This window comes from Xyrauchen texanus, chromosome 46 (assembly GCF_025860055.1).
Source record: "Xyrauchen texanus isolate HMW12.3.18 chromosome 46, RBS_HiC_50CHRs, whole genome shotgun sequence".
Taxonomy (NCBI): Eukaryota; Metazoa; Chordata; class Actinopteri; order Cypriniformes; family Catostomidae; genus Xyrauchen; species Xyrauchen texanus.
In genome coordinates this window covers 17365255-17382663 of record NC_068321.1, presented here as the reverse complement: position 1 = coordinate 17382663, position 17409 = coordinate 17365255, and the positions used below count along the sequence as shown (strand labels likewise).

Genomic DNA, 17409 nt, shown 5'->3' with positions numbered 1-17409 from the left:
TAGCCCCCGCGAACCTCCCGTTCCCGACACGCTCGCTGGTCTCCGTCCACGCTCAGCGGCGATAGCGGCTCGCCTCACGGCCCGGCTGTCTATCCTCCCGAGTCCGAAGCAGATGAGCTCGCCGCTGCATCGGAGAGTGCGGTGTCTGATGCCGAGGACTCCCTGGACTGCCGCCTTTGGGCCAGCAGGCCCAGGCTGAGGCCGACGCTCAGATGTCCGACATGCTTGCCCGGGCCGCCTTGAGCGTGGGGTTGGACTGGAACCCTCCATCCTCCCCACAGCCTTCTCGGTTGGATGATTGGTTCCTGGGGCAGCGTGCCATTCGCGGCCTCGCATCCCCCCGGTCCCTTTCTTCCCGGAGGTGCATGATGAGCTGACGTCTACGTGGAGAGCCCCGCTCTCCGCTCGTCTAGGTGCCACCCGCTCCACTCTCTCCACCCTCGACGGCGGAGAGCGCCACGGGTACGACGCGATTCCCCAGGTTGATAGGGCAGTTGCGCACCATCTATGCCCCGGTAGCCCTACCTCCTGGCGGGGTCGCCCCATACTCCCATCCAAGCCCTGTAGGACAACATCCTCGCTTAACGCGAAGGCCTACACTACGGCTGGACGCGCTGCCTCCGCCCTGCATGCAATGGCCCTCCTGCAAGTCCACCAGGCCAAAGCTCTCAGAAACATGCACGGGGTGGACCTGATCCTGATGTGCTGCAGGAACTGCGCTCAGCGACCGACCTCGCCCTGAGAGCGACGAAGGCCACAGCGCAGGCACTCGGACAGACGATGGCCACCCTAGTGGTCCAGGAACGCCATCTTTGGCTCAACCTGGTCGAGATGCGTGAGGCTGACAAAAACCGCTTCCTGGACGCACCTGTCTCCCAGATTGGCCTTTTCGGTGACACCGTCGAGGACTTCACCCAACAGTTCTCCGTGGTGAAGAAGCAGACGGAGGCCATTTCGCACATTATGCCCCGCCGCAGACCTGCTGCTACGGGCCCTGCCCCGTCTGCCCGCCGAGGGCGTCCCCCTGCGAGGAAACCAGCTCCTGCTCCGCCTCAACCCGGGCCCAGCTAGCGATCCCGCCTTCCGCCTGCCCACGACTGTCCCCCGGCTGGCCGGTTCAGATGAGTCCAGAGGACGCCAACATCAGACCTCCTCCTCAGTCAAGAACCCGCCCCCTGCCGGAGCAGGGGAGCAAGGTAAGTGCTTTGAGTCTATTCTCAGCACCTCAGCCTCAGGCCACAACGAAGCCGCCCGACGCTGCATTACCTGTTCCGCCCCGCTGCGAGGCCCCGCCGGGTACGTCCAAAATACTTGTCCATTTGGTGCCCCTAGCGCAGAGCTGGGAAGCCTGGCTTTCGCTTCCCAACGCATCACGCTGGCTGCACCGGACCATTCGACTCGGTTACGCAATTCAGTTTGCCCGGCTCCCGCCCCCTTTCAGGGGCGTCCACTTTTCCGCAGTACACGCCGAGCACGCCAGTTCCCTGCGCACAGAAATTGTGACCCTCTTAGCCAAGGGCGCGGTAGAGCCAGTCCCTCCAACCGAAATGAGGAAGGGTTTCTACAGCCCTTACTTCATTGTACCCAAGAAAGGCGGCGGCTTACGACCAATCCTGGACTTGCGAGTTTTCAATCGGGCCTTTTTAAAACTCCCGTTCAAAATGCTTACGCAGAGAAATATTCTGGCTGGCGTTCAGCATCTAGATTGGTTCGCAGTGGTGGACCTGAAGGACGTGTACTTCCACGTCTCAATTTTGCCACGACACCGACCCTTCCTACGGTTCGCGTTCGACGGCCAGGCGTTTCAGTACAAAGTCCTCCCCTTCGGCCTGTCTCTGTCCCCTCGCGTCTTCACGAAAGTTGCAGAGGCGGCCCTTGCCCCGCTACGAGTAGCCGGCATCCGCATTCTCAACTACCTCGACGACTGGCTCATCCTAGCACACTCTCGAGAGTTACTATGCACACACAGAGACCAGGTGCTCCGGCACCTCAGCCGCTTGGCGCTTCAGGTCAACTGGGAAAAGAGCAAGCTCACTCCGGTTCAGAGCATCTCTTTTCTCGGGTTGGAGTTAGACTCAGTCTCAATGACAGCACGTCTCACGAGCGAGCGTGCTCAGTCGGTGCTGGACTGCCTCGCTTCCTTCAAGCCAGGCACAGTGGTCCCTCTAAAACTTTTCCAGAGGCTCCTGGGGCATATGGCATCCTCCGTGGCGGTCGAATTGGTGTTCTTCCGGAGCCGAAGACCCGCAGAGATGCGCGATTAGGTCAGTGCTTCTGTTCCTACAGGAGAGGCTGGACAGGAGGCTGTCCCCATCCACCCTCAAGGTGTATGTTGCCGCTATCGCCGCCCACCACAATCCTGTAGACGGCAAGTCTTTGGGTAAGCACGACCTGATCCTCAGGTTCCTGAGAGGCACCCGGAGGTTGAATCCCTCCCGGCCAGGCCTAGTTCCCTCCTGGGATCTCTCGGTAGTCTTGGCAGGACTCCAGAGACCTCCCTTCGAGCCGCTCGAATCAGTTGGACTCAGGGCCCTCTCTCTTAAGACGGCCCTGCTGATCGTGCTCGCCTCCATTAAGAGGGTCGGGGACCTGCAAGCGTTCTCTGTCAGCGACACTTGCCTGGAGTTCGGTCCGGCAGATACGTCTGTGATCCTAAGACCGCTGACCGGGCTATGTGCCCAAGGTTCCTACCACACCATTCCGAGATCAGGTAGTGAACCTGCAAGCGCTGCCCCGGGAGGAGGCAGACCCAGCCCTTTCGTTGCTGTGTCCAGTGCGCGCCCTGCGCATTTACCTGGACCGCACACAGAGCACCAGACGCTCTGAGCAGCTCTTTGTCTGCTTTGGGGGACGGCAGAAAGGGAATGCCATCTCCAAACAGAGGCTCGCCCACTGGGTTGTCGATGCCATCACACTGGCTTATCACACCCAGGCTGTGCCCCTACCCTTACGGGTCCGAGCTCACTCAACAAGTGGTGTTGCGTCCTCGTGGGCACTGGCCAAGGGCACCTCCCTAGCAGACATCAGTAGAGCCGCGGGTTGGGCAACACCCAACACCTTCGTGAGGTTTTACAACCTCCGCGTTGAGTCGGTTGCGTCTCGTGTTTTCTCAGGTCCGAGCCCGTAGAGCTCGGTAACACGTAGACCGACCGGCCGGGTGGATCGCTTGCGCCCAGCGCCCTTTTCCTGACGTCAAGGTAAAGTAGTGCGCCTTCTTCCCAGGGCGCTCCACTCCGAAGTCGGGCCCCTGGTCGATTCCTCCCCAGCCCTCCGGGTCCGCGGTTCAGCGGAGGAACTCGCCAACCCAAGCCACTGCGGGTACCCTGATGGCCACCCCGTACTGGTATAGGGGCTCCACAGGTAAAATAAGAAGGCCTCCTGTTCGGACTCCCCCTGTGTGTAATTCCACGGTTCTGTCCCCTTACGAGCGGACCCCCGTGTCTCCCTTAGGCAGTTACAGCTGCCTCGGTCGCCGTGCTGTAGCAACTCCCCCCTTTCAAGGCTGGATCTACCACCGCACCATACTTTCCACACGAGCCCTAAGACGGCCATGTGACGTGTCTACCACTTTTCCTCCCCAAGAAAAAGGGGCAGGTGTGGTCTCCACAGGGTCTGGGTAAGACCCCCTTCCCTATATGCGTGTAAGGGCCCCGGCCGTGATTGCTCTATGCGAGAAACATAGAGAGAAAAGAGGCCCAGCCAGGCTGGCCCGTTCCCATGTTGGCAAACATCGCCTTGTTCCCCTCCCAGGGTAACTAGAAGGACTCCAATGTTCTTATGGGGCATTGGGGAAGGGTACGTGCAGCCAGGTACAGACGATGCGTGGCACTGGATGAAATCCCTGCCCGCCTCTGTATCGGCGGTCCACGTACAAGGTTCAGCGCATGGCAAGATTGGAATGGGTCCCCTAGTGTCGCTTCTCCGACACAACGTGGAGAGAGCGACAGAAGGGGAACGTTTGGTTACATATGTAACCTCTGTTCCCCAAGGGAGGGAACGACACGTTGTGTCTTTCCTCTGCCATGTCACTGAACCGAGCCACTGTTGTGGCCGGACCATTTCCGGCTCCTCAGAAAAATCCTGAATGAACTCCCGTATTTGCGCCGCTTAAATACCCGTATGTCCGGGGGCGGGATATGCAAATACCGACTGCCAACTCCCATTGGCCCTTTTCAATAAGATCAGAGGTGAATATCGGCGCTCAAGAGAGACCCCTAGTGTCGCTTCTCCGACACAACGTGTCGTTCCCTCCCTCGAGGAACGGAGGTTACATACGTAACCAAACGTTTCTGTATAAACCAAAAGAGGCTGTTTGTATTTTACCATGGTTAAGGGGCTATGTATGCTGGACACTTATTGACTGCTTTTCCATCACTCTTCATTCTCATCTAAATAAATAAATAGCTGAATAAGCCTTTAGATAATAAATTCTTTAAGATCACGAGATACATATATACCATTATTCCTCAGAATTCTCATGTGTTGTTTTTATAATCTTAAAAATGTTTTGTGATATAACTTATTGGCATATAATTGCGTTCTATTCCTTAGAGGCGTCCACATGTATGATGTCAGAATGGATTAGCTGGTCTCCATGCAGTGCCTCATGTGGTATGGGCATGAGGTCGAGAGAGAGATATGTCAAACAGTTCCCAGAGGATGGCTCGAGCTGTACACTGCCAACAGAGGAGACGGAGAAGTGTGTGGTCAATGAGGAGTGCTGTAAGTTAGATATGTTATGTTCATTTGTTTTTCTTGAGTATTTATTTTTATTGATCTCATTAAGGATCTCGTTCAGTAAGCTCATTATCAATAATGTCGGTTCATTAGTCATAGTTCAGTAGAAGTAGAAACCTTTGTAATGTGTCTGGCCAGAGTCATTACAATGACACACACCACAAACACACACACACAACAGCGCTTCCATGTCAGTGATAAAATTATGGAGAAAGGAGCTCTTAACGCTCTTTGATGTACAAAACAAGCCCAGATGGGAAGTCAAGTATTTTTAGCCTAAGTAAGGCACATTTTAATTACCAAAGAGGCACGTCAAGTCAACTATAACCAAAATCCAGAATGAGACTTTTTTTATGTCTGTAAGCACTTTTCATGTGGCGTTCAAGAGGCGCTTGGCACTGATGCAAACCATGACCGTGGCTTCACGATTGGTTTAGCAAAGCGATAGCCACAGTCTATAATATATATATATATATATATATATATATATATATATATATATATATATAAAATTAATAATGTGTAGGATGAGATTTTAAGGGTGCTTTCACACTTGGTTCGATTGCCTGGACCGAACAAGATTTAATTTCCTCCCCTTGCCCCCACTGGTTTCTGTTCACATCATATTTCTTTGGTCTGAACCACGATTATGTCATCAACATGAGTACAAGTACAGGTGCCGCTGTTTACTACTGTAATTAGGCAACAACTGAAGAAGGCATCAGATTCGCTGTGTTATTGAAGAATTTGTTTCTTTTAATTTACCACTAAAACTTTACATGCCTAAAACAACAGTTATGTTTGTCTGCCACGGATGCATTTAATGTGCAATAATGTGAAGAATATTAGCGTTTGTCTGCCACGAGTCAACGGATGCACTGCAAGAGTGAAGAATGTGAGCTGCTCTCTAAGGTGATTTATTTGGACAGTAGCTGGTATGAGAAATTAATTAAACCATAATAATTGCAATTGAGAGCCTGCAAAGACGTGAATTATATGTCATCAATAAGAGTTTGCTTCTACAATTTGGTACGACTGCATTCATATTAGCAGCAAACCATACTGGAGTTCACATTAACCGTACCTCAGACTAACTTTTCAAGTGTACTCGGGTGCGGTTCTCACTTAAGAATTTGGGAAACGTTTAATATAACTTGAATTTGTGCTATTTTAGTGCATTTCTATCTTTATAATGTGGAAGGTTTTGTTTGGATAAAGTTTATAAAGCATTATATTGTTATAATTCTTTATATCATATTTCAGCACTTTCAAAATCTGTGATTAATTCAAACGACAAAATATTATGTGATTAATCGCGATTTAAAATTGAATCAGCTGACAGCACTAATAGAAACAGATTTCATTACATTGCAATACATTCAATGTTTACAGTAGATGACAAAATACTTTAAATGTCATAAGTGAACTATAAAAATTTATAAATGTGAATGCAATATGACACTAATCTCATACTACTAAATAAAAAAAAGGGTTAGTCTGTAGTAATTATAATTAGCTTAATATAAAAACTATGGTATGTCCCCCAAGTTAATTTGTGTTTTTGTCCATGTTTTAGCGGCCAGTAGCTGTGTGGTGACCGAGTGGGGTGATTGGGAGCCGTGCAGTGTGAGCTGTGGAGTGGGGATGAGGAGGAGAGAGCGTATGATGAAGATGGAAGCCTCAGATGGCTCGCCCTGCAGAGCACAGCTGGCTGAAGCAGAGAAATGCATGATGACTGAGTGCAGTAAGTATGAAGCCACAAAATGTCAATTCAGCCTACAACCTCTCATGGGCAAAACAAGATGCTTCACCAAGCTTGATTCATGACCAGAATTTCCACTTTTTAGCCTCAAGCCCTCATGGCTTTGCTGCTTGTCGATTTCTAATTAGACTTTCTTTTCACTTGCCTGAGTACCAGTGTTGAAACAATGCATGTAGTATGCACCAGGGTTGGAAAGAGTACTAAAAAGTAATACTCAAGAAGAAGTACTGTTACGTCCCAAAAAATTTAGTGTGAGTAGAGTAAAAGTAGATTTCCTAAAAACTACTCAAGTAAGAGTAAAAGTAGCTCATTTAAAAGTACTCATGTGTAGTGAGTATTGAGTACTGAGTTGCAAAACCTATGCCCTATTATAATGAACACTGTATACCAACTAAAAAAAACATCACATATCTATGATAAGCACTACACTAATCTGATTAAAAAAATAAAAGGGAGACATGAAAAATGATTTTCAATACACTGATCACCACTTTAAATCGTAATGTATGAAACAATTACATTAAAATCAGTTTAGGTGTAGGGTCTAAATTTCCCTTAATGCAGACAGAGCGTTATTGTTGTGGAATGCAAAGAAAATGCTAAATATGCAGGATCACTTGGCACGTCATGTCCTGCACAATAGAGGAAGTAGAGCAGGCATGGGAAAAGTTGTTTGGTAAAGGGGCTAAATCATGCTTAAAAAGGAATAATTCACCCAAAAATTCTCTCATCATTTACTCACCCTCATGCCATCCTGAATGTGTATGACTTTCTTTCTTCTGCAGAACACAAATTAAGATTTTTAGAAGAATATCTCTTTTGGTCCATAAAAAAAGTGAATCGGTGCTAAAATATTGAAGCTACACAAATCACAAAAATCTGCATGAAAGTAGTCTAATCCATGTCTTAAGAAGTGATATGATAGATGTGGTGAGAAACAGATCAATATTTAATTCCTTTTTTACTATTAATTCTCCTCCCTGCTCAGTCAATCTCCACTTAAACTTTCACTTTCTTCTTGTGTTTTTGGTGATTCAAATTCTTCATGCATATCACCACCTACTGGGCAGAGAGAAGAATTTCTAACAAAAATTTATTTAAAAAAAGATCTGTTTCTCATCCACACCTGTCATATATATTCTGAAGTCATGGATTAAACCACTGGAGTTGTGTGTATTACTTTTATGCTGATTTTATGTGCATCTCTCTTTTTTCCGATAATTATCTAGATCATTTTATTGCCCAGCCCTATTGATAACATTGCATTAATCTCTCACAGCAGCCCAATAATCTCAGTGATAGATATTTTAATTACAGGCTACAGACGCACATCATTTAATTATAGACGCACATCATTTAGTAAGCAGAAATTTGAAATTTACCTCGATATGTTTCTTCAAATTTGAGGCAGGATTAATGCTGATAAGGCTTGAGCAAGTTAAACTCGCATGACGTGATCAAGCCATTGGCCTTTTTCACTGCGAAAAGCCCTTTCAGGTGCTGCTGTGATGTTCAGGTGTTGAAATGTGCTTGAGGCATTCTCCACAATTGGCGCCAGATCTTGAAGTTTTTTACGTGTGATTTGATTTGACGGGAGTCACGAGACTCTCTCTAGTCAATCATATTGATAGATACAAATTAAATCAGAACAGGGAATTAGCGAACATGGACGGTGGGAAAAAGCATTTTAAGTGCTGTACAGTTACAGCACTTAAAATGTACTCAAGTAAAAGTATACCATTTTTAAACTACTTAAAGTATAATTCATTTGGAAAAGTAGTTAATTACAGTAATGTGAGTATTTGTAATTCATTACTTTACACCCCTGGTATGCACTATAATTCAAGTCTGTGCTGCATAAACAAATATGCCCTAGATCGTGTTCATAACAAACCTAGGATGCACTTCAAATGTAGTATGGGCTGATAGTGTGCACTACACATCTGGTATATACTACAAACCTTAGATGCACCACAAAATCTTGTATGCATTAATATGCACTAGGATGTATGGTAGTGTGTACTATAAATCTAAAGTGTATTTCAGATATACTGCACTAAGTGTGTAATACAAGCCTTGGATGCACAACAACCATTATACACAAAGAAGAGTAAACTACAAACTTGGAAAGCTTCAAATCAAGTATGCATTAGAAAGTATGCACTAGTAAGCACTACAAATATAGTTTTTTACTAGGTAATGTGCATTTCAATGTAGTATGCACAACAGCTTCAGTATGCACAAGGCAGTGTGCACTATAAATAAACTGTAAAATAGTAGTACTGACTGTTTATAAAAACCTTAAAAATATACTTCCTGACATGCTGGAATTTACATGCCTAAAATGCACATCAAATCTAGTATACAAAAGGACATATCCACTAGGTAGTGTGCACAACAAATATTGTGTGCATTTCAAATGTAGAATGCACTATGTAGTGTGCACTGCAAACCTAGGACGCATGCCAAACTTAATATGCACTCAGAATTGTGAACTGCAAACCAACAAAGCACTTCAAATCTAGTATGCATTAGGAAGTATGTACTACTAAGCACTTCAAATATAGTATGCTCAACAATTTCAGTATGTACAATACAAGGTATTGTGCGCTACAAATAAACTCAGTAGTTCTTAAAAAGATCCTAAAAAATAGTAGTACTATTAAAAAACACATTCGTTCTGATTGGCATACCTGCGTTACATAATCTTTTCACTCAGTCAATCAATATGTAACGCAGGTATGCCAATCAGAACGAATGTGTTTTTTTCATCCATTGTCTTTTGTAATGGTTTTTCTGTCTCACACAAAATTGTAAAAAATATTTACAAATTAGATCCCTCAATATGTTTATTCTAGTGATTGGTGATATGAACTTTAACTTTTCTCATTAAATGCGGTGAATTCGGTTAATTTGAGACATTTCTCACTCTGTAAGCAATTCTATGTTAACATTTCCATATTCTAGCTTTATGTAAAAAAGTCCAATTTGTTGGTCTGAAGTATTGGGGTCATACATAGTTTTTCTATGTAGATGCAGTGGTGTGTATGCTGTCTCCATGGTCAGACTGGGGAGAGTGCAGTGTGTCTTGTGGTATCGGTATGCGTTCCCGTCAGCGCATGCTGAAGATACCTGTAGATCCCAGCCTGTGCCCAGATGAGCTCGAGCAGGTTGAAAAGTGCATGCTTCCCGAGTGCTGTGAGTAACGTGCACACACACAGACAAAAACTCACAGATAAGACTTCGAAAGGTGAAGTGCTAATTGTTTTTTTATTTTTCCCAATCCATCCCTCCTACAGCTACAGACTGCATGCTGTCAGAGTGGTCTGCTTGGTCTGAGTGTAATAAGTCTTGCGGGAAGGGTCACATGATTCGTTCACGAATGGTAAAGCTAGAGCCACAGTTTGGAGGCATGCCCTGCCCGGAGACCGTCCAGAGGAAGAAATGCAAGATCCGCAAGTGCTCCAGAGACTCCCGTGCCAGTAACAAGCGAAAGAGGCAGGAGGCTTCAGACAGGATGAGAGGGAAACAGAGTAGAGAGTCTGTGCCAGAGGAGAGCTCAGGTTCACAACTATTTACTACAGTATTTACTGACTTCTCCAAAAATGGTTCATCCAAAAATGAAAATTCTGTCATTCACTCACCCTGTTCCAAATCAATCTTGCTCAGTTAGTCTCAGTCGCCATTCACTTTTATTGTATGGAAAAAGATGCATTAATAGTGACTAGTGACTGAGGCTAACATTCTATTTTACCCAAGGAATTACATGAGTCACAATGTAGTGTTTTTCATACTGACCAGTTTCATGTGACGTCACAGTATGAACGTGCCATCATGTTTGTGACCAATATTCCATAAAAGTACAATGTGCTGCTTGCGTTGTGTGGCAAAAAGCAGAGACATTTTTGTTACTATTTATAAATATTGAAAAGGTGATACAGCCGTTTCATTACCAGAGCCTAAATGTAATTTTTCTTTCAATAATGTTTTATCTTTTAAGTGACACACTTTCATTTCGCCAAAGTCAATTAGCGACGAATGTGGAGAGCATGGTCTTTAATAATTTATTCAGACATGTCAGTTATCTATATAAATGTCTATTAAATATATAACATTATGGAGTCGGATACAATGAAACTGTAAATGCACATAGGGCAATTATATTCATATCACCCAGACTGTATAAAAGGTATGTCATAATTGTAACACGTACATAAAAGTACAATAATGTGAATATATAGTACATATATGTGTATATACTAATGTCAGTCAATAAACAACACATCATAAGATCATAAAACATAGACATTATTCACACCACCAGACTACAATGTTAAACACTAATATGCAGGTGCTTTCATGAGTTAAAAGCAGCTCTTACATTCATACAGACAAGATCATCGCAGACATTTTGTAATATGTTTGTGTCTAAATCAGAGCAGAAAACAACACAAACATTTGTAACTTCTGAATGAGAGATGTTCACGGTGATGTGCCAGTAGGTGTGTGTACTCGCCGGTCACACATCAGACTCACCGGTATACGGCGATGAATATGTAAAATATATTTGCGTTTCCGCTAGTCAAATTTGCTAAACATTTGTGCTAACCACAGACCTGTATACACTTTTCATGGGACTTTGCAGGGATCCATTATTTTTATTTTTTTCTTGAGATAATTTTACAGCCGTTTTTCCATTCAACACCATTGTATTCTCCCGCTGATGGTCACAAATATGGCGGCTGTGGGGAAAAGTGATGTCATTGAATTGGGTCAATAGCCCTCTTGACTGTTATTAAACATTATTTTTAAATTATTGTTGTTACCCACAAAGACATATCAATCAAATTGTTATTTAAAGCTCCCTGTAAATCCTCCTTATTGTTCCTGCTCTGAAGGAATCAATACGGCAAATTCTTCAAAGCTCAGCCACTCTGAGATGAGAAGCATTTTTCTCTCATGCACACACGCACACACACACACACACACACACTGTATTGCCAGTGTATGATGAAGTCATTTAGTACAGTCACATATGGCATTGTAGAGAATGTGCCAGGCTCATTGTACAGGGATGTCTCTATGGTCTTGCCTCTCATTCGTAACCATGTGTCTGGCATGGTCACAGAACACGCACATACTCATATCAACATTAACTGCGCTGTACCCATCAGCCATGGAGGACACTGGATAATCTCCATCTCCATCTACACTTGCAAGATCTTGACACTTGACCTGTCACCATGTTCTTGAAGTACCCTGATTTAAAATCTGTGAACACATTTTTGGTTAGTGGCTGCACCAACTGCTTGATTAGTCAGTTCTGACACTAGTCGACGTGATGGGTCTGTGTCGACTTGACTTGTATAGAACTCCTATTGCCGGTATATGAAAGTGAAAATCACATTTTGAGTTTTGCGTTTACAAAGCAGTTTAGAACCAAACTGTGCTGGCGGTAGTACTTGTGTTTCACAGACTAGCCAAAATTCTTGCAAGTCACCCTGAAATTCATACATCAATTGTGAGCAAAGACTGACAGAAACTATAAGCGAGTGGGACTTGAATGTTTTGCACCATTTATGACAATGCAAGCAGCATGAAACTGGCAACGGAGATATGTGCGTTTTCATTTCTCACCTGTATCATCTCAGCTGCATGGACATTCTCCTCACTACTTACACATTCTCAGTTGACACAACATTGAATAGCAAAGAACGCTAATGCTACATGGGATATGCTGAGTAATTTACAATAAGGGGAACATTGACCCACCAGAAAAGTAAGTAGTAGACTAGTAAAAATGTGCAGTCATGCAAATCCTACTTTAGTTTAAGGCCAGAATATACTTTACACAATTACGCATACACAGATACCAAAGTGTGCAGTTGAACACACTTAACATGCATTCTTGCGTTTCTGTGGCGGTAACAAACCTTAGTACTCTAGGGGGGTGACAGAGTTACCTTACATTATGTTCTCTTCAAACTGTTGCATTAATATTAATAAATATGAATACACATTAATATCCACTATAGCACCCCTTGCAACACTTTCAATTGCAGTCTGACACATTTTGGAACATTACAAAGGACAAAATCAAGCTTGCCTTGCTAGAAGCGTCTGTGTTCTCGTATTTCCGTAGAGTATGTTTTGGCCTTAAACATTTGCATACTGGACCTTATATTTTCCATCTTTGTAGAGCTGTGAAATTACATCCTATCTGTCTCAAAACAAAAAATATTTAAAAGAAACCGTTGATTTCCTTTACTCTCTTCTAATAGCCTGTCCTCTACGACCATGGTCCAGCTGGACGGAATGTACCAAGTCGTGTGGTGGTGGAATCCAGGAGCGCGTGTTGATCGTGAAGAAGAGAGGCAAAGGATTACAGCCCAATAACTGCAAAAACAAGAGGGAGATCCGTGCTTGCAATTTGCACCTGTGTTAAAAGTGACTTTGCATCACTGTAATACACACATACCCCCCAACATACACACTTCAAACTTAAAGAGGCTGAATCGGGCAGAACTGATGTAGCGGGGCTGGCGAGGATGTGTGTTCCACTGTTACAGTTTATAGGAATTTAGAGTAACATACACATGGACCAGGCCTGTTATCTGTGATTAGTTTTAGTTGCCTTCTTAGCTGGCATATATAATGTATTAATGTATAACCAACACTTTTCAGTAACAACTTTACAATCATACACTAAACAATAATTACATTTTCCTTTCATTCATTATGCTAGCGCAGCAACCCGTCTTTGGGTATCGCGAGGTCAGAGGTCATGCAATATATGTATAAAGGTAACATTTTCTGTAAACAAAACATGGTTTTCTGCAACCAAAAATGCCTTTTGGCCAATGCCATATTGTTTTTAAAGGTAAACAGGGTATGATTTATGATTTGCAAACCCACAAATTTACCCCAGCATTTCACTTTTATTCCTGCCTTTAATCCGAGGTAAAAAAAAAACAGCCACATCGCACCACCTCTATCGAGTGAAATCAAGGTGGGTCTGTAGGTACCCAATTGATTCGGACAGCAAGCATTTGTGAAGATGGGGTGATTTTGTTCCATGGTTCTTGAGTGAAAAAATAGATGAATACAAGCTAAATCAGGCTTGGAGAGTGTAATACATTGGCCTGTGAATAGTTTAACATTATACTCCTGAACTTAAAAGCACAGGTAAGCATAATCATTGAACTTTATATATAATTGTGATATATAAACTAGTTTGAAAATAGATTGTTACTTTCTATTGCATAATTAGATGTGTAAGAGGCTAATGTGAAATATTAACTCATCTGTAGGGACAGATGTTTAAATTAGACATTTTCTTACTTTTGCTGTGGAATTTTTATATATTCAAGCTTCAAAGTATTTCCAAGTCATTTGTGGAATTTCTCAATTTTTCTCTCTCTCTCTCTCTCTCTCTCTCTGTTACTTTCTGTACTCTCCACTCAACCCTTACTCTACAGTATTCTACTATTTTGCAATAAATCTTTTACAAAAAAAGTTTGTATGATTACATGTTTTGGATTAGTTATTGGTTTTTTTACAAAACAACTCCAGGGTTTCATTTCTTTATTTTGTGTAAATACAAAGAAAAATAAAAAATAAAAGAAAAACTAAAATAGTTAGACCCAGTATTTTCAGTAAGGGGTTTGGGGCCCTCAGGGGTCCATGGACAGATATACAAAACATCATATAAAAAATATTTGATATACTTAAGAAAAAATTTTATGTGGTACATTTAAAGGAATATTCTGGGTTCAATACAAGTTAAACTCAAGAATTTGTCAGAAGTTGTCGCATAATATTGATTACCATAAAAACATTATTTCGATTTAAAGCACAGATCAAAGTGAGGCACTTACAATGGAAGTCAATATGTAAATGTTGTAATACACTGTTTCAAGAGTATAGCCACAAGACATAAACAATATGTGTGTTCAAATGATTTTAGTGTGATAAAAATCACTTGCTGAACTTTTCTGGTTTAATTTATAGCCAAAACGACATTAAAAACTACAATTTAACCAACTTTACAGCTCAAATAATACACAAGTTTTAACAGAAGTGTTTTAATGTAAGTGCATTAAATATTTCTGCCTCAAACCCACCCATTCTCTTCCATTGTAAGTGGAACATTTTTTTTAAAGAAAAGGAGGGTCAAGTCGAAATACTTTTTTTGTGGTAATCAACATAGTGCGAAAAATGCTGTCGATGGGCCAGGAATAGTCCTTTAATTATCTGTTAAGCACTAATGAATGCAATCATTTTTGTACAAGTGATTAATAAAAGTTAAAAAAGTTAAAAGATAAATTGTTGCCAAAAACAAATCGGTTAAAAAAAAAAAAGAACACTGTTCTTAACCGCTTTTGTCTGTGATTTAACTAGGACCGTTTTTCCTGTATATCCACTAGGGGGAGACAGTGATTGAAGATCTGTAATGCCGCAGTTTGACACCAAGTGGCATCATGAGTTTATATTTCAGATGGGCTTCAAATTCAATTAGGCCTATGTAGCCAGAATGAGTGCGTTCTATATTTTATAAAATCCATGATGACCCTGAAAGCATGGTGTTCAATGGTAAATTAATTTTATTTAGCGAACAAATCTTTGAAATAATATTGCAATACAATTTTCACAATGCTCATTCCATGTTTCTCTGTTTTAACAGGATAAAAGATGAAGAGCCTTTTAGGCATGGCCATGTCCCTAAAATAGGTTGATTACTGTAAGAATGTATCATGTTTAGCGTTACATTTTACCAAAGAGTAAAGTAGCATACTCACTGAGCTCAAGAGCTAAGTATGAGCTGGTGTAGTAATAATACATTTAATTATCTCTGAAATTTACACCGTGTGTCTGTTATGAAAACTCCTGTGGTTACTTGGTTTGACACGTCCTGAAGCTGTATATTTAAACACACAAGAGGCTTCCCGACTTTTCCCTCTTCCAAATCATGATGGGAAATTATTGTAACCAATCATGGCTCGAGCTAGCATTACTGAGTACAGAAATAAATTAAACTGGGCCAAACACTTGGTTCTCATGTTACACGCGCCGAAGCCTAACATTGCAGACACGTGAATGATTGACCAAGCGAGCGAAAATATAAATCCCAACTATTGGTGAAAGGTGGCTCATGAATAATAATTAGTTATGTGACGTCCATCCAGGCTCATGATTATTAATTAAGTTCCTTGAGGGACGTTCCAATCAACTTCAGCATGGTCCCATAATATTTAATTGGTTTTAGATACATTGTTTTTTGTTGTCTTTTCTCTCGATAATATATACATTTCCCTTTGTCTTTGTTTTTAAGTGTTATTTGTAATATCCTTTTATTTAATTATTACTATTCATGAATAAAGTCATAGAACTAACTTCGCCATAGTAGGATTCGAAGTCGAGTCCGGAGTTTAGGTAACTCAAAAGTTCTGTGAGAAATGTTGAGAGATAATGTGAAGATATTTTTTAATTGACTGGCCAATATCATCGAATGTGCCTTGAGACAATATCTTTGTGTTTGTCACTTATAAACAACAGTGTGATGGGCTTTCATGTAAAGTTGTTAATGCATTTGAAACCAACATTATTGATAGGAATTTATTTAACTTTGGCGGGTTTTGAGCGCCAACAACCGCTGCACGATGAGTTTTTAAAATTATGGCTATAATAACAGTTTTAAAAAATATTGTTTTTTTTTTATTTCATGTGCGAATTATAATTAGTTTAATCATTTGTTTTTAAGTAAAGGAGGAACGAGTCCAGATTAATTTTTGTGGTAATCAATATTATGACATGAATGCTGTCGATTTAACTTAACTTGTATTGAACCTGGAATATTACTTTAAGTTGATTTCTTTTAAGTTGATGCCTCCATTCAGTATTTGCTTAAAAGTTTTCTAGAGGTTGTGACTTGTGACCCCCTTTTTAAAAAGCCATACACTGATTTGTCATTGTTAGATGCAGTTGTGAGCCTGGATGTATGTGCTCATGAGAGAGAGAGAGAGAGAGAGAGAGAGAGAGAGAGAGATTGTAACAATTTATAAGTCTACTGAGGGTGCAGGTGGGAGGGGCCATCACATCATTTTTGAAATGCTGGAAACCATGGGAACATGATGGGTGTATTGTGGGAAAACCATGAAGCAGAGAATAAAGTGTTTAGTGTTTATGTTGTTAACCCATGACACACATGTGAATAAATAATACATGCTGTGCATGTATATCATATGCATATGTCAAATACATGCTGTGTTTGCAAGAATACATTTCATGGAGACTTGTGTAAAGTGGATGCTGAATTTCAAGGAATGAGGGAAGCAAAATTACCAATGTGGATTTTCAAATGTCACAACACAATAAGAGCATTTGAAATGTTAATCTTTCAGGCATTGGGCAGAAGGCCATTTCTCAAATTATTGCACAAATCTTGTTATTCAGAATGTGCTTTCCACAAACAGCCAAAAGCAATATAGGAAATCTGTTTTCCTCAAAGCTAGGTTTGTGCTATTATGCTAAGTGTTGCAATATTGCACATTTAGTTTGATTTGTCTTTGTATTTGGTGCAAACTCTCCCTTAATGTTTGTGCTTTTACCTGTGATTTAAGTGGTCAGTAAAACAATGCTGACAGCTGTACCTTCAGCCTTCATGTGGGAGGGGAATTTAAGCTCAGGTGGTTTGAATTGCAGAGTATGAACCGTTTCTTCTTGAGGACTAGGAAAGGAACAAGATGAAGGATTTTGTTTTTATTGAGCTCTCTTCAAATCTAAAGCCTAATCTGGAACATTGTTGTTATATACAACAATAAATATCCTTCAAATATGTGATGCCACAAACCTGGCAAACTTTGGCAAATCTACCAAACTTATAGTTCTTCCTCATTGCGGAGACAGACTAA

The 17409-nt window shown here is 42.0% G+C and overlaps 1 protein-coding gene across 1 annotated transcript in view; it reads left to right on the top strand.

Moving 5' to 3' along the window:
• Nucleotides 1–14025, top strand: part of spon1b (spondin 1b) — an 86716-nt gene extending 72691 nt beyond the window's left edge. The window contains exons 12-16 of the mRNA XM_052120156.1: nt 4552–4722; nt 6314–6481; nt 9533–9697; nt 9799–10062; nt 12781–14025. Coding sequence (XP_051976116.1) covers nt 4552–4722; nt 6314–6481; nt 9533–9697; nt 9799–10062; nt 12781–12944 — 932 coding nt within the window. The 3' untranslated portion in view covers nt 12945–14025. The remainder of the gene's footprint in view (nt 1–4551; nt 4723–6313; nt 6482–9532; nt 9698–9798; nt 10063–12780) is intronic.
• The last annotated feature ends 3384 nt before the right edge of the window (nt 14026–17409 follow it).